The sequence below is a fragment of the Geotrypetes seraphini genome, chromosome 7, assembly GCF_902459505.1.
Source record: "Geotrypetes seraphini chromosome 7, aGeoSer1.1, whole genome shotgun sequence".
Classification (NCBI taxonomy): domain Eukaryota; kingdom Metazoa; phylum Chordata; class Amphibia; order Gymnophiona; family Dermophiidae; genus Geotrypetes; species Geotrypetes seraphini.
In genome coordinates this window covers 115,663,332-115,690,953 of record NC_047090.1, presented here as the reverse complement: position 1 = coordinate 115,690,953, position 27,622 = coordinate 115,663,332, and the positions used below count along the sequence as shown (strand labels likewise).

At 40.8% G+C, this 27,622-nt stretch overlaps 2 protein-coding genes across 2 annotated transcripts in view; one reads left to right on the top strand and one right to left on the bottom strand.

Moving 5' to 3' along the window:
* Positions 1-16,352, top strand: part of LOC117364237 (transmembrane protein 151B-like) — a 33,693-nt gene extending 17,341 nt beyond the window's left edge. The window contains exon 3 of the mRNA XM_033953249.1: positions 14,919-16,352. Coding sequence (XP_033809140.1) covers positions 14,919-16,352 — 1,434 coding nt within the window. The remainder of the gene's footprint in view (positions 1-14,918) is intronic.
* The window catches only part of RPAP1 (RNA polymerase II associated protein 1), a 207,663-nt gene that overhangs the window by 173,489 nt on the left and 6,552 nt on the right, over positions 1-27,622 (bottom strand). The window lies entirely within an intron of this gene.

Sequence of the window (27,622 nt, the reverse complement as noted above, 5' to 3'; positions counted from 1 at the left end):
CTGATGTAAGCCTTATATCAGGACCTGTGTTGGGAACCTCATAGTCCATTGGGCTTCACTAATTTCTAAGTCAGGGCCACTTTGGATCCAATAAGCTGAAGGAGACCCGCCAAATATTTTCCAAGCAAGGTCAATGGAGATGGAAGGCTGCTTGGGGGAGGGGTTAGTTTTACGACTGTAATGGCAGGGGAGGGGCTGCATTTTTTTGTTTCAGTTCTGATTAAAACTGAGCATTTCGCCTCTAGCTTTGGTTCTGGCTGAAACCGAATCCATGGCTGAAAACCACAGCTCGGCCCTGCCCTCCACTATTTCTGCAACCAGTTTCCCCCTCACAAACAGAAAACATATTCCTTCCCCCAGTCTACCTACTACTCCACCCTTCTCTCCTTCCTGTAGGCTCTTCTTGGGCATACATTGTGAAGGCCCTGGTGGTCTAGTAGTGTCTTGGGGCAGGAGCATCCCAAATAGCTCCTGCCCCTATCCGCTGCACTGAGATAGACATGGGAAAAGCCACTGGGATTGATATCACAGAATCTTGCTACTATTTGGAATTCTGCCAGGTACAAGTAACATGGATTGGCCACTATTGGAAGCAGAATACTGGGCTAGGTGGACCATTGGTTTGGCCCAGTAGGGCTATTGGGGGCTATTCTTATGTTCTGGACTAAAATTATAGACTTCATTTTTTAAATACTGGGTGTAACAATGCCAAAGTGCATGAAGTGTCTACTCTTAAATGTTGAGATGCCAGGACTTCTGGCAAAACAGCAGAAGCTGGTGGCCTCTGTGGCAACAGCCGTTAAAACTGCCGTAATGCAGGGGTGGGCAACCATCGTCCTCAAGGACCACAACCCAGTTGAGTTTTCAGGAATTAATAACTATGAGATTGATTTGCATACACTGCTTCCATTGTATGCAAATCAATCTCATGGATATTGTGGCCAGGCCCGTCCCCGAGTAGGTGGGAAACACCGGCCCGGACCACAAGCAAGAATTTTATACGCCTTTTATATGGTGGTAAAAGGAAGACCCGGATACCGGATTCCTTGAAAAACAGTACCAGGTTTATTAGTGTCCCAAAGTACAAAGAAAAGAAAACAGAAGCAAAAAGAAAACATTCACCTTGGTTGGTTACAGTCCTTTGGGTGCATCTTGCACACTATTATATTACAGTCCAGGTGAGTCTCAGGTGTTTTACTGAGGAGCTGGATTGCACCTCCTTATCAAAAGCAAAAATACTATAACATCAAAATATTATATCAGTTCAATGCCTTCCTTGGCTCGTATCCCCACTGGGATTTATTGATCTCTCTGGACCCTAACACCTTCTGGCTTTTCTAGCTGAGCACGGCTTGCGTCAAGCCTTTTCCCCTCTCAGCTCTCTTTATCTTCTTAACACGTTTTTATCACCTCATTAGCTTTGCCAGCACTGCTCTGGCTTCCGTGTGAAACAAATAAACAATGGGAGAACGTTCTGCAGGAGATTAGCTGAGGACTTTCAAATACTGTATTCCCCCAGGTCCATGTCCTCTTCACTTATATTATCACTCAGGACACTGCACATTTCCCATTCACCCTCATGGGAACTCTGGCTTAACGTTTCCTCATTTCCCCCAGGCTGTGCTTCCCATCCCCCTCTCTGCAAGTCTGCCAAAATACCTGCAGCCTTTCCCTGGGGATAATTTTCCAGCCCTTCTCTCTGGAGTTTAAGCTGCCAGTCACTGTACCTCCCAAGTGCTGTACCACCTTTCCTTAGGTGCTGGCTTCCTGCCATACGCTCATGCTGGGTCTTAGGCACCCTCTGTGACCTGGAAACTCCTTGAGTGATTTGGCTCCTCTCATCAGAGACAGCTGTGTCCTCCTTCTCTCGCTCTCTCCTTCTTCCCTCTCCCCCTCCTCTTAAGTCTGCCAACTTACTTTGCCTATAAGGCAAACTCTCGGGTCTGACTCCACCCCTCTCTAAATTGGTCTCAGGTTTCTCCCTGACCTCTGGAAAGGAGTGATAGGGGCAATTAGTGGTTTTCAGAGCCTTCCCTAATTGGCTCTTCAGCTGTGCTGGGACCTGCCTTGGCTTGCATTCTTTTGGCTGAGCCAGCTGTCCGGTCTTATTTTTATTTACCTTTAATTACTCTCTTGTTTTTGATTCAAATTTGTTATTCTGAGGATTTTTTTCCAATCCTTAAGGGGTATAAATTATGAATTTTTTGGTCTTTTTATTGTCAAGTATATTTTTATTGAGCTCAACAAAGAGAAAAGAAAAATCACAAGGAGATACAGAGAACAAGCTCACGGTTTAACAGGTAAAACCACAACACAACTCCCCCACCCCCCAAATCCCCATTCAAACCCCTCTACCCCCAGGTTCTCCTTCCAGTTTCAACCCATAGAATGAACCTCATGAAAATGCAGAAATATTTTGGTCTTTTTATATTCCTTAGTATGTAAGCAATTGACAGGGATATTAGATATTTCATTGTTTCTGAACCGCTATGAACTTCAAAGAGGTACTGGTGGTATACAAATAAAAATTGTATTATATTGTATGACCAAACTGACAGCTCTTAGGCATAACAGTGACAACATTCCTGAAAAATTTGGAGCCATTTGGTAAATAGAAGGATGTTGCTCCTATGTATCTATCATTAAATTTTTCCCACAGAACAGTTGATCTTGGTGGGTCTCTTTCAATTGGCAACATTTAGAGATACTGGACAAAGGGAGGGAGGAGGGAGATGAAGGGTTTTAGTTGAGTGGGGGGAGTCGGTTTGCAAGTTTGTTAACATTTGAACATAAAGACGCTATAATTAATTAAGGAGAACAAGAAATAAGAATCTGGATGGCTGGTATGACGCCGAGTTAGGAAATATGAAACGAGAGTTACGGAAACTCGAAAGACTATGGTTGAAATCAGGGAGCAGTGAAGGGAGATTAAATTGGAGACTAAAAGTAAATGAATACAAAAAACTAATAACAAAAAAATGCACTAACTTGTACACCCAAAAAATTGGCTCACCGAACACAAATAGTCAAAATCTCTTTAAACTAGTCAACAATCTCTATGATATTCAGGCCTTTACCTGTTCCACCTCAGATCCCCACCATCTGCAGATGCTCTGGCCGAATTTTTTAACAACAAAATCAATAACTTGAGATCCAAACTAATGGGCGCCACAACCAACCATCTGAACTACCCAGCTGCCCAATATAAAGATGAGCCCAATTTTACCATTCCATCCTGGCAGCAATTCTGCAAATTTTACATGAAATACACTGATTCCTATTGTAGATTAGATTGCTGTCCTCCAAATATTATGAAAGTCGCTCCAGTCACTTTTAAAGCCAAGGTATACAATTGGCTTTCCTCTCTATTACTAACCAGTACATATCCTGAGGATCTAGGCCAGATTCTGATCACACCGATCGTAAAAAATCCTAAGGAATCTATCCAGTTGACTTCAAACTACAGACCTATTGCGAGCACCTCCTTATTCGTTAAGCTGATAGAAGGCTTGGTCAACCAGGATTTAGTCATGTATTTGGACAAATTTAGCATTCTACAAGACAATCAGTCAGGTTTTCGATCGGGGTTTAGCACAGAAACAGTCATTGCATCATTGCTAGATTTCCTTCATACCTTATTCAGTCAAGGCACAAGCGCATTAGTTCTGCAATTAGACTTAAGCAGTGCCTTCGACTTGGTCGACCATGCCATTCTGATTGACTGTTTGGAGACAATTGTCTTTCAGGCAATGTGTTAAAATGGTTTCATGGTTTTTTGAGCAAATGATCTTACCAAGTCTATAGTGATAACAAACAATTCCGCAGCTGGGTAAACTCTTACGGAGTTCCGCAGGGCTCTCCCCTTTCTCCTACATTTTTCAACATCTACCTTGCCTCATTGGGGAACCTACTGCAAAGCTTAAAAGTTAAATTTTACATCTACACAGATGATATCACTATAGTTATTCCCCTCACCACCCTGTCTTCGGAGACAAAGAATCAACTATCATCCATATTAAAGCAAATTGAATTATGGATGACCGACTTCAAATTGAAACTCAACTCAGACAAAACCAAATTTTTCTTGGCAAGCCCGAATGATAAAATTAAAGACTCATCGATTTTCTTGAATGGTCAGGTCTTCCCCATCATCTATTCCATAAAAATTCTGGGAGTGACTCTGGACCGTCACCTTACTCTAAATGCTCACACAGATTTACTGTTTAGAAAATGCTTCTCGTCACTATGGAAACTTAGAACCATACTTTGATGTAGCATCATTCCGTTTATTGGTCCAATCTTCCATCTTGAGCATGCTCGACTACTGCAACATCATTTACTTGGGAATCCTTAAAAAAAAAACCTTCAAAGACTCCAAGTTATCCAAAACTCGGCAGTTCAACTGATTTGTGGGCTGAAGAAATGGTAACACCTAAGCCCCTATTATCTAAAATTTCACTGGTTGCCCCTGGAAGCACAAGTTTTGTTTAAATTTTTTTGCCTCTGTTTTAAATCAATATTTGGCCTGGCCCCACATACTTGGTGTCTAAATTTAATCTGGCTAATTCTATTAGGCCCACATGTAAAATTCATCTGTTCACCTATCCAACAATAAAGGACTGTCACTACAAAAGATTTCTGGACAGAAATCTCGCCTTCCAGGCAGGTAAATGGAACGATTGGCTGGGTAACATCATCCCGCATTCCTCATCCTACTTTAATTTTAGAAAATCCGTACAAACGAATTTGTTTAACCAATTTGCATCCTAAGAAATTTGTTAGTTTTTCACTTCTTCCTTTCTGTAAGCTTGTTATTTGATGTCTTTGTATGGTGCTGATTTCCAGCTCCTCTTGTTGTTAACTGCCTCAAACTATCATGGCTTGTATTCGATGACTTTATACTGTGACCACTTCGCTGATTGTCCAGCACCTCTTGTTGTAAACTGCCTCGAACTTTCATGGCTTTGGCGGTATATAAGAATAAAATTATTATTATTATTATATGCTGTGCAGTGCACTAAAGAAACACACATTTCATTGTTGTATCAGGGTTTTTCCAGTTATGTTATATGAAGAAGCATTGAAAAATACATGTGTTAAAAAAGAAAGAGAAAAATGATGAGGTTTAGCTGAACCAGTACCAATTTTAAAACAGCAGAATGTTAGCTGAGATCAGAGATGACAATTGAGCTGGCGCCATTTTGCAAGATGTAAAAAAGCAGGATCAAATGGGAACAAAGAGAAAGAAGCTTCCCTGGCTAATGGTGAGCACTGAGGCACCTTCAAAAGGCCCATGGAGAGTATGTGTAGGAGGTAATTGGGTGGTGGGAAGTATAGAGTAGAGGGTGGGTGGGCTTATACATAAGTGGGGCTTATGGGCTACTTGGCCCCAGGACACTTGCTAAAGATAATGTGGCTTTTATTGCTGAAATAGAGGGTCTCTGAAGTTGAAATGGAAATAAAGTTAATATCTGAAGTTAACTATATTCTTATTGTAAGGCACTTCTTTTTTTTACTTTATTTCCCTTTCAGTACCAGTTTTTTGCTTCAGTGTTTAGCTTATTACATTAGAAGTGAACAGATATAACTAAAGCTGCCTTAAAAATTATGCTAGAATTTTAATGCAGAGTAATAAGATTGGCCTATATATGGTCATTAATTTTTCAGCACAGACAGTCCCCTTGTAGAACATCTTCTCTAAAGGCTAAGTAGTTTCCTCATTCACTAATTAAAGAGTTTTGTTCTCAAAGTACATTGAAATACCAAACATGGCTATGCCATGATGTTGAAGATTTATCTTTGAAGGCTTATGAAAGTTTTTAAATACTATTGCATGAACAATGACTGTTTGCATTACAGTATAAGAATGCTTTTCTCTGAAACTACACTTTTTGAGACACATTTAAATCTGTTATAGTAACATAGTAAATGACGGCAGATGAAGACCTGAACAGTCCATCCAGTCTGCCCAAAATACATGATTGAAGTAACTTGTCTCTTCTTTGATATTTCTGGGTCATAGACTGTAAAGTCCACCTGGTATTGTCCTAGGTTCCAAATGCTTAAGTTGCCATCCAAGCTCACTCCAGCCTATCCAACCATCCTGTTGTATGCAGTATATCTACCATAAAGTCTGGCCAATAACGTCCTCATGTTCCAAGTTAGTGGAGTTCCCATTGATGCCCTCCCCAGCCCATCCTATACCAAATCATCACATATGGGACACAGACCTACTGTATTTATGGCATAGATCTCTAGCATCTGTGTGATTGGTTACCAATTTTTCATTTCAGCTTCATTTTACACCATTACTTCATATCAGCCGTGGATTAACCATTAAGCAAAATAAACATAGCCGTAGGGCAGAGTTTTTTCCCCTAGGAATTATGCCCTTAACTCTTTCACTGCTGTCTGCCACACCCAATATCCAGCATGAATTTCAGTATTTTTCTAATCATTATAAATATACATAAATGATGTTTGGTTTTGTATAATAATGAAATTTCCCAGCACTTATTGAGTCTTAATGTCTTTTTAATTAAGCAAAGGAAGGGCCGAGGGGCACCATTCTTGGGCTTTCTTAGGGCATCAGTTGAACTTAATCTGGTCCTGCTTGATATATTGCAGGAGCATGGAAATGTTTCTGGGGATATTCAAATGAGGCTGATCGGAAACTGAAGTGCTGGCAAGCATTATTAGCTTGTGGTCTTCAGATCACTTTAATATCACATTGGAGGTATGCTCCATTTACTTCCTTTGTTCTGCATCAGATATTGATGACATCATTTGTGTGAAGTGATAATGAAGGTCTTGTATATTGAAGCATTGAAGAATGAGGATCTGACAAAAACCTCAAATGTAGAGGAGTTGTTTGTCTGAAATAGTAGAACAGGGGTATGTCTACTGAAGGATGTTAAGCCCTTAGCTTTAAAATGATTGCCGCAAAGCACATTAAAGCATTTTGTGGTAAGTAATGTGTGAGCACTCAGGCCACCCCAATACCCACAAAAAAGGGCCTTGGAGTAGTCTGACATCCTGCACACCTATCTCAGGCACAAAACAGAACCCAAATATACACACACACACTGTGCACAGTCTTATTTTCCTTTATTCTGGGTTAGCTTACAATATCATACACTCATAGAAAGAAGAAAATATTATACAAGTTGTAATAAGTAAGAGCAGTAATATTATGTCCCTAATACACGCCCAACACTAAGGAATACTAATACAATAAAAACATTAATACATTTAAAAATAAAAATCTGTGGTTTACCAAAGATCTTTTAAAGATGAAGAGACAAGTTCATCGGGTGGAATGCAATTGGCGACATCATCAGACCCAATATACGCTTTTCATATAAATCGACGACTAATTCTTATTTTAAAAAAAGGCTATTATGCTATCCAAAAAAAATCTTATTATTCACATAAAATTAAAAAGGCGCCAAATACATCCATCTTATATAAGACTTTAAAACTAACATCATACTATGAGCCGAAAGCTCGTGATTCATCTTTCCCAATAGCTCAAGATTTAGCAATTTTTTATCAAAGTAAAATAAAAAACATATGGAGGGTCTTCCTAATAACTGTAATCAAACATTATCCACTGATAAAAATGTTATAGGCCATACTTTAAATAATACTATATAACAAATTTTAATTTGCCAAGTCAACAGCAATTATCTAGAATTATATCTAAACTTCATACGACAACCTCTCCAGCAGATTCTATTCCTTCTGCTTTCCTTAAACGATCACTTCAATCTTTATTACCATTTATATATTCTATGGTTTTGTCTAGTCTCGAGACAGGGATATTCCCAGATTTAAGGAAACATACTTTTTTACATCCAAAACTTTAAAACGGTTCAAAGGACATTTCAGACTCAAGTAATTATTGACCTATTGCTAATCTTCCTTTTATGTCTAAAATTGTGGAAGCCACTGTACATTCTCAGCTACAAGATTTTGTTGACAAAACATATGTCTTACACCTGCATCAGACAAAATTCTGTAACTATCATAGTACTAAAACAGGTATTACATCATATATCCATAAAGCACTTGATTCCTTTAAATATGTTCTGATGATTTCTTTAGATTTATCTTCTGCATTTGATTTTGTAGATCGCTTCTTATTACTGGAACGTCTGAGAAATAGGTATCACGGAAACAGCATTGATATGGTTCACTTCTTTGTTTAGCCATTCATGCTCAGTGATTACAAAGGAAACAAAATCTATATCTTTTCTTTTGGAATTAGGTCTCTCTCAAGGATCAATTTTATCTCCTCTTTTATTTAATATCTATCTTGCACCACTTTTAAGCACAGTTAATTGGGCTTACAATGTATGTCTAGCTGATGACATTCAGATTTTATATACTATTGATTCTTGCTCCATTTCTGAAATTACAGCTATTAATGAGAATCTTATTTAAATTTCAAATTGGTTAATCAAACATAGACAAATTAAATCCAGACAAATCAACATCTATAGTCTTTACTCCTACAGATCATGTTACTTTGCCTTTAAAAATTGAATTAAATAACACCAATTCCTCTGGTTACGTCTACCAAGGGATAATATTTGATTCTAAGCTATCATATCAATTGCAAATTTCAGAGGTAATAAAATGATTATTTTTTAAATTGAGACTAATTTAGTCTGTTCACTCTCTGCTTTTTTCAGTAGCTTTGAACATACTGGTATACTCGGTGATACAGCAGTTAGACTATTGTAATGCCCTTTATGCTGGGATATGTCAAAAAGATATTCAAAGACCTCAGAATATACAAAATACAGCTATTCGGTTAATATTTAATATTTGTAAATGTGAACACATTACTCCGTTTTTTTTAAAGCAGCCCATTGGCTTTCCATTCCTTATTGTATCGCTTACAAAATACTTTTATTGACTTTTAAAGTAATAATGATGGATGAACCTCTGTATCTTGCATGTTTTTTGATTCCATATACACCCTCAAGAACTTTTAGATCAGAAAATTAAAAATGTGTTATAGTTCCAACATATCGAGAAATTATTGCTAATTGAGAAATTGTCCATGAACATATCAGGGCTTCTACTTATACAAGATATTGTGCACAAAGAGAACAAAACTAGCAGACACACGAACAGGGAGACTCATATGGGAGTCTGCACTGCTGGCTGGGCAAAATAAATCATTTGATGGCCAGGCAGGGCAGAGTCCAATATGCTATGTTCAGAGCTCAAATTTCATAGGTTGTTCTGTAGCATTAGCTGATAACCTTTGTGCCGGGCAATACACTTTCTTTTTGTTTCAGTTCATTTTTTTCACATTTCTTTCATTAATAGGTGTATATCTCAGGTTGCCAGATTTTCTAATCGGAAAATCCAGACCCCCCTAGATCCGCCCCCAGGCCAGCCCAGATTCTTCCACTTTGGGTGGATGAACTTAAAAACAAACTCAACATCTTCTCCACCCTCATCTTGTCTTTTAGCTAACTTTTTGTGCCTTTTCTCACTACTGTTCTCCGTATGTTTCAGGCAAGCCCAAAACCTTCTAAAAGTACAGAAGCTTAGTGGTAAGAGTAGTGGTCTAAGAATCCTAGGTACAAATGACACTCCTTGTGACCTTACAAAGTCACTTTACCCCTGTTGCTTCAGAGACATGTAGGGACCTATTTACTTAAAAGTTTCTTTTCCATTTTGTGTATATGGAACAAATACTTTCAGGTCAGTATTTAAAAGCCCTTATCCAAATAGTAACACCTGATAAATGCTGCTGGCCAGTCTAACTGACAATTTTCAGTAGTACTATTCAGAAAATGCCATGAATAATTAGTGACTGCTCCAGCACTAGTCTCATAGGGCCGAGATGGAGCATAGGCAGTCCCACAGTGGCAGTATTCAATTTGCTATCTGGATAAGCTAAATTGCCTGGATAGCTTATTTAGATACTGGTCTGAATTTTGCCACTTTCCAAATAATGCTGCCAGTCACCACTCTGTTTCAATGCTGGTGCTAAATAATCGGCATTATTTTATCTCCACAAGAGCATTAAAAATATGCTGGCCACAGAGGTCAGTACTTGGCTGTTAATGATATGGCCCTTAGATTGCAAATGCAATCCCTCTGAAGAAGGGAAATACCTACTGAGGCTGAAACATAAGTTTCATTGATTTCATATTTGGGAAGACAAGTAATCAGATCCAAAATGAGGGTCTCACTTGACTACTTTCACCAGTTATCCTTTTGGAGAAACAGCCTCCAAAAATAGACACAGCATTCTGTTGTGTCTCAATGACCTCTACAGAGGCTATTCTTAGTAATTTGTAATTTATCTTTAAAATCCAGCATGGTACCAGAAGATTGGAGATTGGCCAACATAATGCCAATTTTTAAAAAGGGTTTCAGAGGAGATCCAGAAAATTATAAACTAGTAAGCCTGACATCAGTGCCGGGCAAAATGGTAGAGACTATTATAAAGAACAAAATTACCAAGCATATAAGGCATTGCTTAATGAGACAAAGCCAACATGAATTTTGTCAAGGGAAATCTTACCTTACCGATCTACAACATTTCTTTAAAGGGGTGAATAAACATGTGGATAAAGGTGAGCAGTTCAATATTGTGTATCTGGATTTTCAAAAGGCATTTGACAAAGTACTTCATGGAAGACTTCTGAGGAAATTAGAAAGTCATGGGATAGGAGGTAATGCCCTATTATGGATTGTGACAGAGACACTGAACACGCTGATAAAACATTCTCAGTGCTCAGGCCAGCTCCTAAGCTAGAAAACAGAGCAGCCTATATTCCTTGGACTAGGAAGTCTACTAGTAATTGTGGGGAGGGAGAGGAATGAGAGAAATTATAGAGAACTAAATGCCCTGAATAAAACCTTTATCAGCCTAGAAGAGGAAGGAAAACCAGCCCTTTGCAAGCCCTTTGCAAGACAAATGGGGGGGGAGGGGTGCTTCCTGAAACACCTGACATCTAGTGACCAAAAGGGGTGGAGTGGGCTAGGTCACACCCTTGACAGTAGGGAACTTAAAAGCAGCCCAGAGAGTTCAAGGGGGGGAGGGGGAGGAATTAGACAGTACTCCTGTCTCCAGTCTTTAAAATCAGTCTGCTCTGTATTTAAGAAAACCTAGTCTACTGTGGCTTGTATTGCAATCTCACTATCAGGATGCTCTGTCTTCCCTTTTATGGAGGATATTTTGTTAAAGATACCTTGTCTTGAATCGCAACTGTTGGCCTTCTCCCAGTTTCTAGTTTAAAAGCTGCTCTCTCTCCTTTTTAAATGTTGATGCCAGCAGCCTGGTTAAGGATCTCCTGTACGAGGAACGGCTGGATAAGTTGCAGCTGTACTCACTCGAGGAACGCAGACATGATCGAGACATTCAAGTATCTCACTGGCCGCATCGAGGTGGAAGAAGATATCTTCTTTTTCAAGGGTCCCGCGGCAACAAGGGGGCATCTGTGGAAAATCAGGGGCGGGAAACTGCACGGGGACACCAGGAAATTCTTTTTCACTGAAAGGGTGGTTGATCGCTGGAATAGTCTTCCACTTCAGGTTATTGAGGCCAGCAGCGTGCCTGATTTTAAGGCCAAATGGGATAGACACGTGGGATCTATTCACAGAGAAAGGTAGGGGAGGGTCATTGGGGTGGGAAGACTAGATGGGCCGTAGCCCTTATCTGCCATCTATTTCTATGTTTCTATGTTTCTAATAGGTTCCCCCTTCCCCAATATGTCGCCCAGTTCCAAACATCTAAAACCCTTCTCCCTGCACCATCGCTCAACCACACATTGAAACTCCAGAGCTCTGACTGTCTCTTGGGTCCTGCGTGTGGAACAGAAAGCACTTATGAAAATGCTTCCCTGAAGGTTCTGAATTTTAACTTCCCACCTAATAGTCTAAATTTGACTTCCAGAACCTCCCTACTGCATTTCCCTATGTCATTGGTACTCACATGTAACAAGACAGCAGGTTCCTCCCCAGCACTATCTAAAATCTTATCAAGGTGATGCATGAGGTCCTCATCCTTCGCACCAGGCAGGCAAGTGACCAAACCATTCTCACACCACCAGCCACCCAGCTATCTACATGCCTAATGATTGAATCTCCCACTATAATGGCCATCCTAACCCTTCCCTCCTGAGCAGAAGCCCCTGGAGACACATCCATGGTGCTTGAGGACATTGAATCCCCTGGTTTGGCAGATCCTGGCTACAGGATTGCCTCCTACTTCACCAGGGTGATGCTCTCTTTTAAGAAGACCTCCCTTTCGTGGCTTAATCCTCCCCTGGTTTTATTTTTACTTTTAGTTGTTGTTTTTTTTTTTTTTAGAATTGTATTTATGTTAATTGTTGTTTACCGCTTCCCTCCTTATATGTACTATTGTATTAGGAATGAATGTTATGTTTGTTGGTTTTTAATATTTTACATAACTTTGGAACTTATGTAAATCGCATTGGATTTGGACTATGCGAGTTAAAAAGAAACTAAATAAACTTGAAACTTGAAACTCTTCCAAGTTCGAATACTAATGAGTAAGATATTCCAATGGAGTTTTTCATCTCCCTTAACAGATCCTCACTCAGCACCTCTTCAGGGCAAGGAACAGTTGAGGTCTGGGTTCCATTTTTGTTAGCGGTGCTTCTAAAGTGAATATGATGTCAGCTAGAGCTCCTGGATGAGTCACCCTTTATTCAGGCACTATTGTCGATCCTGAAGTTGAAAGAAAAAAGTGAGAAGATGGGACTTTACCTGAATATCAAGAAGACCAAAATCATGACTACCACCAACAAAAAAGTCCATATAAAGATCAACAAAGAAGAAATAGAGTGGTTGACAGCTTCATTTTCTTTGGGTTCCTCATTAATCACAGTAACAGTTCGACAGCATAGATCAAGGGTCGATGTGCAGCCATGGTGAGCATGGACCAAATATGGAAGTGCAAGGACGTCTCAGTCACCATCAAAAAACTTATCATTGCCATTGTGTTCCCAAATATAATATATGGCTGCGAGACATGGACACTCACAAAAGTAGATGGAAGAAAAAGTGATGCTTTTGAGCTGTCTTGCTGGAGAAGACTTCTATGAATCCCATGGACAGCTAGTATCACCAACAAAGATGTTCTTGATCATATAAGCCCAGAGTTGTCCCTAAAAGGCAAGATTACCAGATAGACACTGACCTATTTTGGACACGTGATGAGGGCGAATTCACTAGAAAATGAGGTGCTATTCGGAATGGTTAGTGGTAAAAGGAAGCAGGGGAGACCAAAGGCCCGTTGGTTAGATACCATCAAGAATAACATGGGAATGAACATCAAGCAATTGAAAGAAGCTGTGGAAAACAGGAAAGCATGGCAAGAAGTATGGAGTATCCAAGGGTCTGATATGAGTGAATGGATAGTAGCAGTGGTAGTAACTGAACAAAAGAGCAGTTTCTAAGGGCTCCTTTTACTACGCCATGCTAGCGGTTTTAATGCATGCACCGGATTAGTGCGCGCTAGCCAAAAATCTACTGCCTGTTCAAAAGGAGGCGGTAGCGGCTAGTGCACGCAGCAATTTAGCACGCACTATTCCATGCATTTTTAGCACAGCTTAGTAAAAGGAGTCCTAAATGTGTAGCTGAAAGATCTTTGCAAAAAATATGTTCTGTAGGGCTCCTTTTTTTCTAGCTGTATTTTAAACTAATGTTAAACACTAAAGAAAGACTTTCTTCAACTGCTATCTGTGCCCTAATCTGATCTTATCTTATGATCTGAAATACAACCTATTACTTATTTAAATGTCTGTATCATATCTCCCCTGTACCTCTTCTCCTCTAGAGTATACATATTCAGGTCTTCCAGTCCCTTCTTGTATGAATGTGAATTCTGTGAGCGTCAGAGTTGTTACCAACCACGGTTGGCACTAAAAACCATGCTATGATTTTGTATTAGGGGGGAGGGAGGTAGTAAGGTGGTTCATTATCATTTGTTTTGCTGTTTGTCTTATTATAAGATGTATTGTTTTTTGGGAGATGTTATGTGACTTTTATGTGATGTTTTCTTTTGTATATGTATGTTGTTACTTCTTATGTTGCTTCTTGCTTTCTATTACTGCTTAGTATTATGGATAGGCAGTTTCTAAGTATTTTAAATGAAGTAACAACAACAACAAAACCCCATTATAATACAATGAATGCAACATTTAAGAATAATCTTCCAAAATTATGATTATATATATATGCTTTATATGGTAGTTATTTATGATTTTTGGACCACAGTAAGAACATTAGCAAGTGGGCAGATTATGTATTTTTTAGTCTATTTTTGAATACACCTGTTATAATATTCAAGTGTTATTACAAAGCAAGGAGCCCTTTTACTAAGCTGTGTTAGGCACTGATGTGCGCCTAACGCATCAAAATGGCCTACCATGAGATATGCTAAAGCAGGAGCCCTTAATGGCTACAAAATAGATGGTGGTAAGTGCTCTTATGATAAATTTTAAAAATTGCTGTTCGCTAGTGTTTCTTAAAATGTTTTAAGAAGTGTTATGTTCAATCATAAGGACACACTAAAGTCACTGTTTGCTGCAGCGTAGTACAAAGACCCCTAAATCAGTAAAAGCCTTTGAGATAATCTTCCAGAATATTCTAGTTTATACATTTTTAGACAACATAAATTTTCAGTATATTATGAAGCAACATTATTAACGGAGAGTTATTTTCTCTTTTTGTCCTCCTTCATCTTCCTCAATTCCATCCCTGTATCATATTCTGCTTCCCTTTTTTTCTGATTATTGTCACTCCTTTTGTTATGCCATCTTTTTCATCCACCTGTCATTCTTTTCATATATCCATTTTTTTTCTTTTTCCTGTCGCCTTCTCCCGTCATTTCCATCTCTACCTTCTCATTTATTTTCTAGCAACGTCCAGTCAAGCAGTCTCTAAGTGCTTCTGTGTGTCGAGAATCTCACTGGAAATGCCTCCTACTCTCCATCCTCATGTATTGTTGCCTGGGAGCAGTAGTATGGTGTCAGCTAGCCCGCATCACCAAGCTCAGCTTTGATGGTTCCTTCAATGGAAAGTCTATGATTTACCACGAGAGCCCCTGCTCCGAAGGCTATGTCTACATTCCACTAGCATTCTTGACTATGTTATATGTGGTTTACCTGGTAGAATGTTGGCACTGCCATACTAAGAGTGAACTGCAGCACAAGGCTGATGCGGCTAGTGTCTATGAATGCATCCATCGCATGCAACAAGCCACCCCGTGCATCTGGTGGAAGGCTATCAGTTACCACTTTGTCCGACGCACCAGGCAAGTGACCCGCTACCGCAATGGGGATGCCTATACTACTACACAAGTCTACCATGAAAGAGTCAACACCCATGTAGCTGAAGCAGAGTTTGAATACTCTCACTGTGGAGTGAAGGATGTCTCCAAGTTGCTGCTGGACTTAGAATGCCATGCAGCAACCAAGCTAAGATTCACCAAATGCTTCAGTTTTGCCAGCACTGAATCTGAGAACTGCTACCTGACTCAGCGTGCTCACTTCTTCACAGAAATTGAGGGTTTGGATGACTACATGGAGGCCAGAGAAGGCATGCAGCTGAAAAATGTTGAGTTCAAAGAGCTCATTATGACATATGCTGATCCAGACCACCTCCCATGGTATGTGTCCCACTACACCTTCTGGGCAGCCGCTATGCTGATGCTCTCTTGGCCATTAAGAGTTCTCATAGAGTCTCAAACTGCCTACGTCCATTATCATGTAGAGAAATTGCTAGGACTTGAATACACAGCTCCTGCTATGGATGAGGAACCAATCTACAGGTACCGCATGCCCAGAATCAACACCCTGGATAGCACCGAGCTGGAATGGCACATATGCTCCAACCGGCAACTGATTCCCAGTTATTCCGAGGCTGTACTAATGGATTTGACAGATTCGGCCACGTGTGCAAGCTACACAGCGTGTGCATACAGTAATGTTCTCCAGGGATGTGATCGCTGCAACGGAGCATCCAGCAGTTCTTCCATCTTCTCTCGCCATGCTTTCCACAGCAGCCTTGGAGATCACTCCCGGCTTTCTCTCAACACCAGCCACTTCTCCCTGTGCCAGGTTCATGGTTCCCACAGGACAGGCCTTTGGAGGAGCCGCAGCAGCAGTATGGCAGAGCGGGGCTGCCAGGATGAACAATGCTGCTCTTACTCCAGCGAGCTGGCCATCAATGAAAACCCGCCAACATACCATGATGCTCGCTTTTTCCCTGTGCTTATTGTCCACCGACCTGAAAGATGCGAAGGGAGATATTTCTGCATTCGTCATTCTTCCTGTCTAGAGACATCTTTATGACAGATTTTTCTTTCTTACATGTTTGGGTAGTAGGAGGAGTGTCCTCACCTATTTATTTTAACAGCTGTTACAATATTTATGCAACTAACAATAGATACCCCCATCACCCCTCTTCCCCCTGATATTTAGCCAACATTTTCAAAGGCATGGACTACTGCTGGCTGAATTTGACCTGGATATTGAACGCCGGACTTAATCCAGCCACCAGAATTGAACATCGAAGTCAAAAGGTGGCCAATGGACGTTATCTGAATATACCAGCAATATTTAGACTGGTACCCAGATTAAGTTAGGATAGCCTATATGCAATCCTAATTTTATATGTACATTTACTTAGTTAGCAGACTGAATATCTCCACTAACTGTGTAAACCCTGGTGCTACAGTGGTCATACCAGATTTTCGGCAGTGCTGTGCAGTTAAGTGCTACTGAAAATCAGAGGATGTCCCACTCACTGCAATTTAACTGGGCAGGAGTTTCAAGTTTATTAAAAGTTTGTTGTACACGCAATATCAAATACTTCAATGCGTATGACAATTTAAAATTAGGAGACAAAAATAAAACAATTTATACAAATAAACATACAATGTATGTACACAAGTAATTAGTGATACAAAAGGGAAGAGGGGTGAACTACAATCTTTGAAGTAAGTAAGAGTACATTTAGGGAAAAAGAACATCAGGAGGGTGATGAAGAATGTTTTAAAAATATGGTAAAGTCTAAAAAAGAGGATAGGGGAGGTTGTGACCTATACATAAGGTCTGGTTACAATTAGGTATTTGAGCCTGGGATTAATGATAAATGAATTATCCTATCTATGTCTCAAATGCGTCTTTGTACAGGTGGCATTTTAATGTGCTTTTAAATTTTTCTAATGAGGTTTCTCCACGTAGATAAATTGGTAAACTGTTCCAAAGTTGGGGTGCTATGACTGATGAAAATTGTAGATCTTCTGGTATTTATTATTTTTAGAGAAGGGATAGTCAGCAAATGCTGTTCTGTTGATCTAAGTGTCCTGGCTGGAGAATATGGTATCAAAACACGATCCAGAAATATTGGTGCATTGGTTTGTTGGATTTTGAAGGTTATCAGTGCAATTTTATAGATTATTCTGTGTGAAATTTGTAACCAGTGTGCTTTTTGTAGAAGAGGTGTGACATCATCATATTTTTTGAGTTAGTAATAATTTTTATTGCTGTATTTTGTATAATTTGTAGCCTTCTTATTTCCTTCTGGGTTATGCCATGATACAATGTGTTGCAGTAATCTAGCCTAGAAATGACCAAAGAATGAATGAGAATGTTAAGAGCTTCTGGTTTTATAACTTTGGGTAAAGATCTAAGATGTTCTTGACTTAGAGCTACTGTACCATTTGACTTATTACAGGAACCTTACAATCAAGCACTGGCTCTAAATCTGTCCACTTGATGTCACCACTGTGCAATGAATGACTCCCTGCTGTGCACTAGGTGTCACCATTGTGCAATGAATGACTATGCTGCCCGATTCACTTCAATTAATTGATTCAAATCAATTTGTTTTCTAATTTAAAAAAAATCAAATTCACCAATTCAGTGAGTCTTGACATACCTCCGTGTCTCCTATGCAGTGAGATAGGTGAATATTGGTGGGAGCATGTTTCATCCACATTGCCTTTGGCTGAGGGAGGACCACATGACTTGGGAGGTGACATTTTGTTCAGATCCCACTAGCAACTTCCTCTGGTATTGAGTTCTGCCAGACCAGCTGGCCTTAGGACAGAGAAGGAACTCAAGAATAATGTTACTATTCAGAGCCAAGCAGCAACTGCAACCAGAAGGTTGGAAGGAGATGCTGGGATTATGGCCTGAATTGAAGAGAAGGCTTTCAATCGGGCTAAAGAATCATCCCTGTGGCAGCAGATTTCTTCAGAAGTGATTACTTCATTCAGATCTCCTTACTCCTCTCTGTCCAAACCACCAGTAGTCACACTTGATTCTCTGTGGACAGTGCTGGCAAGATTTGATGCTTCACTTTATGTTCGTTCAGCTAAGCTTAAGCTTAGCCAAACAAACATAAGGCCTGAGACTTTATTGTTGGAGCAGCAAAGTAAAGCACAGTGTATTGAGACCAATTTGGAAGCTCAAATGGAAAAGATAGAAGCTATGGAGAAGGAAATGGAAGGAGTCAAGACTGTGAGTGTAACCTTAATTAAGTATAGAACTGTCTATAATAGCAGGTTGAAGCATACAGAAAACTTGGCCATATGCTTGACCCATAAATTTCCTAAAATCCAGGGATTGGCTCTACAGGGTATTTTTAAATAGTATATCATCGTTCTTAACATATAATCGGAATTGATACCCCCCCCTCTCAATTGCCAAGGCCATTAAAAAATGGTACTATGGACCTGAGATCTAAAAAGGGCCAGGAGAGATCTGTTTTGTGGCCTTGAGGTTTTCATTATAGCAATGTATTTGTAAGGCTTATTTGAGAAATGAGGATCCTTCCCTGCACCCCCTTCCCCCCACACCAAAAGGAACAGCCTTGAAGATAATTTACGACAGTGTAGTACACCTAGAGACAGGGTAAACTTCAGTGCTGTGATAGCAACATGGTAATGACAGGATCTGTCACCTTTGAGTATTTGCAGATGTTTTCACTGACTTCTACCAAGCTAAGACAAAGAGGCCAAATAAACTATTTAACCAGAGAGGAAAAAGGGAATGATGAGTGAAGCAAAGTATGCCAGTGTTCTTTCATAAAACGTTTTATGAGTCATTGTCAATATTTTGAATTTGAGTCTGAATTCAATTAGAATCAGTGAAGTTGTCTGAGCAAGGGCATCACATGAGAGTCTGTAGACATTTCTGATTAGTTCTAGTGATGCCTGCAATAAATGATACTATAATAGTCATAGCGAGAATTACAGTAATGTAAGCATAGAATACAGTATGTAAAAGATCAAAGTCCAAATAGCTCCGGATTGCCCTTAATTTACAAAGGATGTAGAAGACTAATTTCAGAACGTTAGAAATATGAGAAGAAAGGATAAGTGATAAGTCAAGAATAACTCCTAGATATTTACAAAGAATAAACAATATCAAAAGATCTATTGAAGAGAGTAGGAGTAAGTGAAGAAGGTGAACTACCAGAAATCCAACAAGGCACAGTCTTGTCCAGGTTCAACACCAAACAATGGATCTCATAGCTTCAGTAGTGGTGTATTATTTGAGAAGAATATCATCTGCATAGGAGTATGAACTAATGCCATGAGTTTGATTCAGAAGGACCAAAGGACAGAAAAAGATTAAAAAGAAATGGAGAAAGAATAGAACCCTGAGCTGAGGCACACCACATAAGAGAGCATAAAGAAGAAGATAAAGAGGAAGCTTGCACAAGCTTAGAACAGTTCCAGTAATACCAACAGTGGGTAGGCATTGAAATAGAAGAATATGGTTAACTAGGTTGAACGTTGCAGAGAGGTCAGGCGGAATAGAAATCCGTAATGTAATGTAATGTAATGTAAATCCAGTCTACTGTGGTATTCAAGTAAGGAATGTTTCTGAGCTGAAACCTTGAGTAATTCTGGCTGTCGCATCTCAAAAATGATACAGCAGAATTAGAAAAGGTACAGAGGGCCATTTGGGGTCCATAAGGGCTTAAAAAGAGCCAATAAATAACTTCAATCTTGGGGCCAGTGGTGTTGCAAGGGTAGGACATGCCCAGAGCAATGGCTCCCCCACCCCTCCACTTTCCTCTCTGCCTTACCCTCTGCTCCTTCCACACCAACTACTCCCCCATGCCTTCCTCTCTGTCCCCCGCTCCATCCACATCCCCACACCACACTCACGCCCTGCCTTCCAACCCCCTTACCTCTTTAAATCTTCCCCAGTGTGAGCAGCTTCTCTGGCCTGGAGGGCAGGGAAAGGGGTGGGATTAAGTGATTTTCTAATATATTTATGTACAAACATAAGTGCTGTGTTTTTATGATATTATTGTATGTATACTTGTAGGCACTTTTTTCAGTTTTAAAAATGAATAAAGAATTTAAAAAAAAAGAGCTAGGTCATTGTCTTTTAAATTCTTATAGCTGTTTCTCAGCAATTTCCCTCACTGTGTGGGAGCAGCCATGTCAGCAAGAGTCCCCTAAATTCATCATAGGATCCGATTGGTTCACATTGGCTATAGTGATATGAAAACACACCACACAAACTGATTGGTTCATGTCATGTGAGGTCATTTCTGACACTGTTCCAAACATATTTGTAGGACTTTAAGATAACTGCATGGCATAAAATCTTGAATTGACAAAAAGGTGAATATTGCTTCTTGCTGTGTGTACTTTAGAATTAACAGCAGGTGGATTTTTCTCCTTTTTTTAATGTCCTGGTTTCTGAACAGAGAGGGTAAATTTCAAAATCTTTCTGCGGGTAAAATTATGTTTTGCCTGCTGAAATTGATTTTTGTAAAACTGTAGAACTATCAAAAGGAACGTATCAAACCCAAAATCATACATTAAATATGTGCCCCACTAATACAAAGAAGACCAACTCTACAGTATTCAGGGAGTGGGGATAAAGACCTTAGTTTATCACTTCTCCACTATCAACTGCAGGCAACACAACCTTCATCAAAGGTCAGAAAAAACTCCACTCCCATCTATCAAACCATTTATACTGGCAATAAGAGGAGATGTCTTCTCTGTAGCAGTAACTATATAGCTCTAGAACAAGTGAATATTGAAACAAGACACTTAACTGCACTCCATATCCATGTCATAGGTACAGTTTAAAGTCCATCCTGCACACAGTCCATCTGCAGCAAAATTTCATGCCAAAAGTCCACTCCCCATTTTGCTATCAGCTGCGTCAGGTGTATTCAGGGCTCTCTCATCTCAGCACTGGTTTCTCAGAACGCCAACGTTTATCACCTTCATTCAGACATAAGTTCCACCTGCAATGTTCAGCAGCCAATCAACATTCACAAACAGGGGCACAGAAAAAAGCAGAGCATTCTATTCATGTATTCAGTTGCTGAGGTTGTACCATGGCCATCCAATAAATCCAATAACCTTTTGGTTTCAATGTTGTAACGTGTAGGAGTTCACCCTCCGTGTATTCCAGCTCTACAGACCGCTTTTGTTTCCAGTTGTAATCCTTATGGTTACCCCGCAAGTGGTTTGAATACCTTACAGGACCCCTGAGGAAGGAGTGTTTTTCGAAACACGGACCGTGTCAGGTCTCGGTTCTCCACACAACTGAACCAGACTTTGGATACAAACTGTCCAATGTTTTTAGGACTGGGAATAAAAGTCTTGCTTTTTTTTATCAAGAACTTGGCATCTTGTACTTTATTGCTGCAGTTTCCTCCTTTTTGCTTGTTGCTCAACATTTTACTGAAGTCCCTTTGGATTTTTTGCTTGTGTTTGCCATCCAATAAATCCACCATTGCTTCTATTTAAGAAGATGTCTCATGTTGCCTCGTCTTGGTGACTGTGTTAGCTGCTCTAATATTAAACAGCACAAAGAAGAAATCTCATGATGTAACCAAAATGTTCCGCCCATTCTCCGAGAATTTAAACATGAGTGATGTTCTACCAGGCATACCTTCAATGAGCGAGATGTTTGACTGATGTACAACAGTTGACATGGGCACTGGATTAAATAAATCACACAACTTGATTGACAAGTGATGTATCCCTTCAGACTATATATCTTCTCTGTACCCAGATGTCTATATTGCATAGTTTCCATCATCAAAGGGCACATCAAACATTGGCAACACTTATAGTGACCACTGGGCAAATCCCCTTGTGCTGTTGGAATTGAACATAATTCACTGGGATTCAGAATATCACCTAGATTATTATTTCTCTCATAAGCAAAAAATATCCTAGCTTCCTCAAAACAGGGATGTACTTTCAACATAGTCATATATTGCTGAATTACTCATTGCATTTCAGATGACAGGCAGGTATATATCAAAACAAACACCAGCACTTCTTCAGCCTGATGTTTTTCTCGATATTCCAAAAATTGATCTCTGGAATTCTAAAAAGCTCTTTTATAAGCCCTTGAAACAGTTTGTTTTGATATGTTTATTTTATTATGTATGTTGCCTGCAAACCGCCTAGGTATTTAGGTGGTATATAAATTTTTAAAAAATAAATACATAAATAAATAAACAGAAGCCAGATATCCATGATCCTTAAATTTGCACTGCAATTCAGAAGCTTTATCTTTGAACTGAGTATTTGTACCACATATCCATCGATTATGCAAAAGGTATATTTGCCTTCAAGGAATAAGATGCATACTCTCAAAGGTAAGTAATTTTGTACATTGGTGAAACATTCCGCTCATTGAAAGTGCGCCTAGTAGAATATCGCTCAATTTTAAATATTCAGAAAATGGAAGAACCGCTGGTGGAGCATTGTTTGTGGCTCATCATGCGTTTTCTTCTTTGCGATGCATAGTATTAGAGCAACTAACACAGTCACCGAGGCAGAGCAACCTGAGTTGGTATGAAATTTGCTGCAGATGGACTGTGTGTAGGATGGACTTTAAACTGTACTTATGACATGGATATGGAGTGCAGTTAAATGCCCTGTTTCAATATTTATTTGTTCTAGAGCAGTGGTCTCAAACTCAAACCCTTAGTGGGGCCACATTTTGAATTAGTAGGTACTTGGAGGGCCGTAGAAAAAAAATAGTTAATGTCTTATTAAAGAAATGACAACTTTGCATGAAGTAGAACTCTTTATAGTTTATAAATCTTATAAAACTATTTTTTCTGCAGCCCTCACATTTACATTACATTACATTAGTGATTTCTATTCCGCCTGTGCCTTGCAGTTCTAAGCGGATTACAGTTAAAAGAGATCAGGACATTACCGAGAGAATTACATTACAACGATTTAAATAAATTACATGTTGTGGTATAGAAATACAAGTATAAGATATCTGAATTTATCGATAGAATAACTTGACAGGGTTCAAGTAGTTACAAGGTTCAGTGGGGAAAACAATATAGGCAACTGAAGAAAGATACCTAACTTTGAAGGAATCAGTTGAGTGGATACCTAAGGGAGATGCTTATTTAGGAGAAGGTTAAATGGATACCTAAGGGAGATACTTATTTAGGAGTTTGGATATTTTTGGTAAATGAGGTTCAAGGGGATGACTAGTGTGTTATTTGCTGGGGAGAGTGCATGTGCGATTGGGGAAGGGAATATTAAGTAAGGACGTGTTTTTTGAAAAGAAATGTTTTGATTTCTTTCCGAAACACTTTGATGTCTGTTGTTTTGATCATCAGTTTGGTGATGGTGGGGTCAATTTTCGCTGCCTGAGTTGCTAGAAGGCTGTCGTAAAATTTCTTATGTCGGGTACCATTATGAGGGGGGAAGGTGAAAAGATTCTGAGTTCTTCTTGATCTGGGTAGTCGGTAGCGGCAAAAACGGTTGTTCAGGTAATTGGGGGCCATACCATGGGTTACTTTGAAAAGTAAGCAGTAGAGTTTGAATTGAGTATCTTTCCTTTCTCAAAACTGACACATTTCAATCACTATATTGAAAATAAAATCATTTTCCCTACCGTTGTTGGCTGGTGACTTTATTTTTCTGTGCTTTTAACTATGTTTCCAGGGCCTTCTTGTCCTTTGACTGTTTTTCTCTCCGTCTTCACTTTCTGCCTTGCATCCATCTTTGGCATTAACTTAATATTCAATTTTTCTGCTTTCTTTTCAAAATCTACGTTTCCATGTCTTACCTTCCCTTCTATCTCTCTCTTCTTCCGTCCCTATTTCCGTGGTCTGACATCTCTTTCTTTCTTTCCTTTCTCTCTCTCCCTCCTTCCCTCCTTCCTTTCCCCTGGTCTGGCATCTGTCTCCTTCCCTCCCCCAACTTTTTATTTCTTTCACCCTGCCCCTTCTTTCTTTCTCTCTTTCTCCATGCCCCCTTTCTTTCTATATATCTGTCTTTCTCTCTCTCTCCGTGCCTCCTTTCTTTCTTTTTTCTTTCTCCATGCCTGCCCTTTCTTTCTGTCTTTCTCTCTCTATGCCCTTTTCTGTCTGTGTCCTGTCTCCCTTCATTCTTTAAAAACATAGAAACATAGAAAGATGACGGCAGAAAAGGGCCATAGCCCATCAAGTCTGCCCACTCCATTAACCCTCCCCAAACAACCCCCTAAGGGGTCGCTCACAGGTGGCATCACCTCTACACTGTCTCCCTGTCCCCCCTTTCTTTCTTTATTTCTCCCTGCCCTCCCCAAAGCTACCACCATTGGGGAACAGGCTGCCACCGCCGCAATAGGGGAACAGGCCAGCGCCGAGGTCTTAGATCTCCCTGCTTATCTTCCCCAGCGCGGGGCCGACCAATTCTCACCACCTGACGTGAATTCTGCCATCTGAGAGGAAGTTCCAGGCCAGCCAGGCAGCGATTGGCTGGCCCGGAACTTCCTCTCCAACTTTAGAATTGACGTCGGGTGGTGAGAATTGGTCGGCTCCGCGCTGGGGAAGATAAGCAGGAAGAGCTAAGTCCTCAGCGCTGGCCTGTTCCCCGATTGCGGTGGCTTGGGGGAGGGCAGTGAGAAGGGAAGGGAAGCAGATTGAGGACCTCTGCTTTAGGCGAACCGCGAGCCATTTGCCGACATTCCCTCCAGAGAGATGCAAGTCCAATTACAGCAGTCGCGGTCTGTACGCGATTGTCCTCTCCACAATCGGGAAAACTTGTGAAGTGGAATGGACAGACCACGGGGCACAAAATAGTCCCTGGAGGGCTGCGAGTTTGAGACCGCTGTTCTAGAGCTATATAGTTACTGCTACAGAGAAGATATCTCCTTTTATTGCCAGTATAAATGGGAGTGGAGTTTTTTCTGACCTTTGATGAAGGTTGGGTTGCCTGCAGTTGATGGCGGAGCAGTGATAAACTGAGGTCTTTTTCTCCACTCCCTGAATAGTGGTATCTGGCTTGAAAGTTGGCTTCTTTGTTGTAATGGAACATGCATTTGATATATGTTTTTATAAAATTGCTCATTATATATGTGGGTAGCAATATGCACATGCAGTGCTATTTTAGAAAAGTTGTAGAAGTCTGAATACAGTATAGACATTTTGGGCCAAATTCAATAAACGGCATCCTGATTGTAGGCAGCCAACTGCTGCCTAACCAGCCAATCAGGATGCACATTAAAAAAACAAACAAACAACCTTCCAAGGCAAGCTACCTACATTGTAGGTGCCTCCGGGAGCCTAGGGAGACGCGTAGGCCCGCATAAGCTCGACAAAGGCTAGGCATCGGTGTGCCTTGGCATGGAAGTAGCCCTAGGTACCTCCCTAGGCCTGCAGTAGATGCCTACAATGTAGGCCAGCAAAATGCAGGCAACCCCCCCCCTCCCCGCTGGGTCAGACCAATGGTTCATCCAGCCCAGTATCCTATCTTCACAGAGGCCAATCCAAGTCACAAGTACCTGACAAAACCCAAATAGTAGCAGCATTTCATGCCACCGATCCAGGGCAAGTAGTGGCTTTCCCCATGTCTGTCTCAACAGCAGACTATGGACTTTTCCTCCAGGAACTTTTGGGGGGCTCACATTGTCCAGATAAGGAAGCAGCTTTGAATCATACCCCAGTATTAATGTGTACATTAACCCCCAGGATACCTAGCCTTCAGGTGGTCCCCTCATTTACTAATAAGAAGGAGGAAGAATTGAAGAAATTAGTGGGTATCAAAACAGAGAAGGGTAAATGGATACTACCAGATGGAAGGGAAATGTTAAATAAACAGATTATGAGAGATGTTTTGACAATATTACACCAAGGCAGTAATTAGGGAATGCAGGCCATGTGTGATCTAGTCCTAAGGGAATAATGATGTATGGGGATCTACACTGGGAGGGCCGCGAACCTCGCCTGACCCAGCAGCGACAGGCAGGATGGGCCTGCGGGATAGAAGGGCCCCTGCAAAAGCTCTGAAGAAGGCACCAGCTGGTATAATGAAGGGAACCAGCCGGCATGAAGGAGGAGACATCCAACATTGAGCAAGCAGGCACAAGAAGCAGCCAATATTGAGCAAGCAGCCAACAAGATGCAGGAAAACAGCTGGGACGGAGGATGAAACAACCGGCATGAGCTAAGCCAACACAAGCAGAACCAGAGCCCTCAAAATGGAGTTACGCAGCACCACACGCCCCATTAAACAGGTAGGAAGGGTCTCAGTAAATATAAGACCTCTTAACCATTCAATAGTTCTGCTCTGTTCTCTCTTTTTCATTCCATATGTGTTCCCTCAGCCTCTCTTCCCTTCTCAACTTCCTATGGGAGGGGGCCTTAGACAACCTGGGTCAATCAGAGCCTCAGGTCCCTCCCTGGTGCATCGAGAAGGATCAGAGGCAGGGAGCGGAGTGTTGTGTGGCAGCAGGAGAGAATGGACATCTCTCCTGATGCTGGGGTGGGGGTGCTTCTGGTGGGAGAGAGTGGACATCTTTCCCGCTGCTGAGGGTGGGGAGTCACCACTGCAGTGGGAGGTGTTGTTTGTGATGGGAGAGAGTGGGCATCTCTCCCGCTGCTGTGGAAGGGGGGTGGTTGCCGCTGCAGGGTGGGGTGTTGTTTGTGGTGGGATAGAGTGGGCATCTCTCCCGCCGGGGGGGGGGGTGTCACCACTGCAGAGGGGGTGCTGTTTGTGGTGAGAGAAAATCGGCATCTCTCCCACTGCTGCGGGGTCACTGCTGCAGTGGAGGGGGGGTTATTTTTGGCGGGAGAGAATTGGTATCTCTCTTGCTGTTGAGGGAGGGGGGGGGAAATCGGTTGGCTTTCTAGCAGTCTCTGACACTGTCATGCCAGGGTTTTAATCAATGCTGTCAGTATACCGGCACCCCTGGACTAGTCACTGATTTTTGTCACCAAAAGCCAACGCCACTCTTAGAAAATGGCTTGGTAATTGTTAAAGAATCCACCAGAGTGCTCATTTGCATGTCAGTGTCGGAAACTGCTAGAAACCTCGCTAAGACGTTTTGATAATCCGCCTCTAAAATGCCTGTAGGCTAAACTGTCAAAAAACAGTTTAGCAACGGCATTAAAATTTTGATAATCTGGGCCTTTGAGTCTTATTTTGTTCCTGCAGCCTACTGGCTGGCTAAGCTTCCTTAGGAATGTCTGACTAATGTGCTGCAGTTATCTTTGTATCTGTTTTTAATTTCAGTATGTCCTCCCTTTTACATTTCATATCGCTTCCCTCAGCCTCTGTTCCCCTCAGAACCCCTGTGCTACAGAAAGAGTTCCATAGGAAATGGAG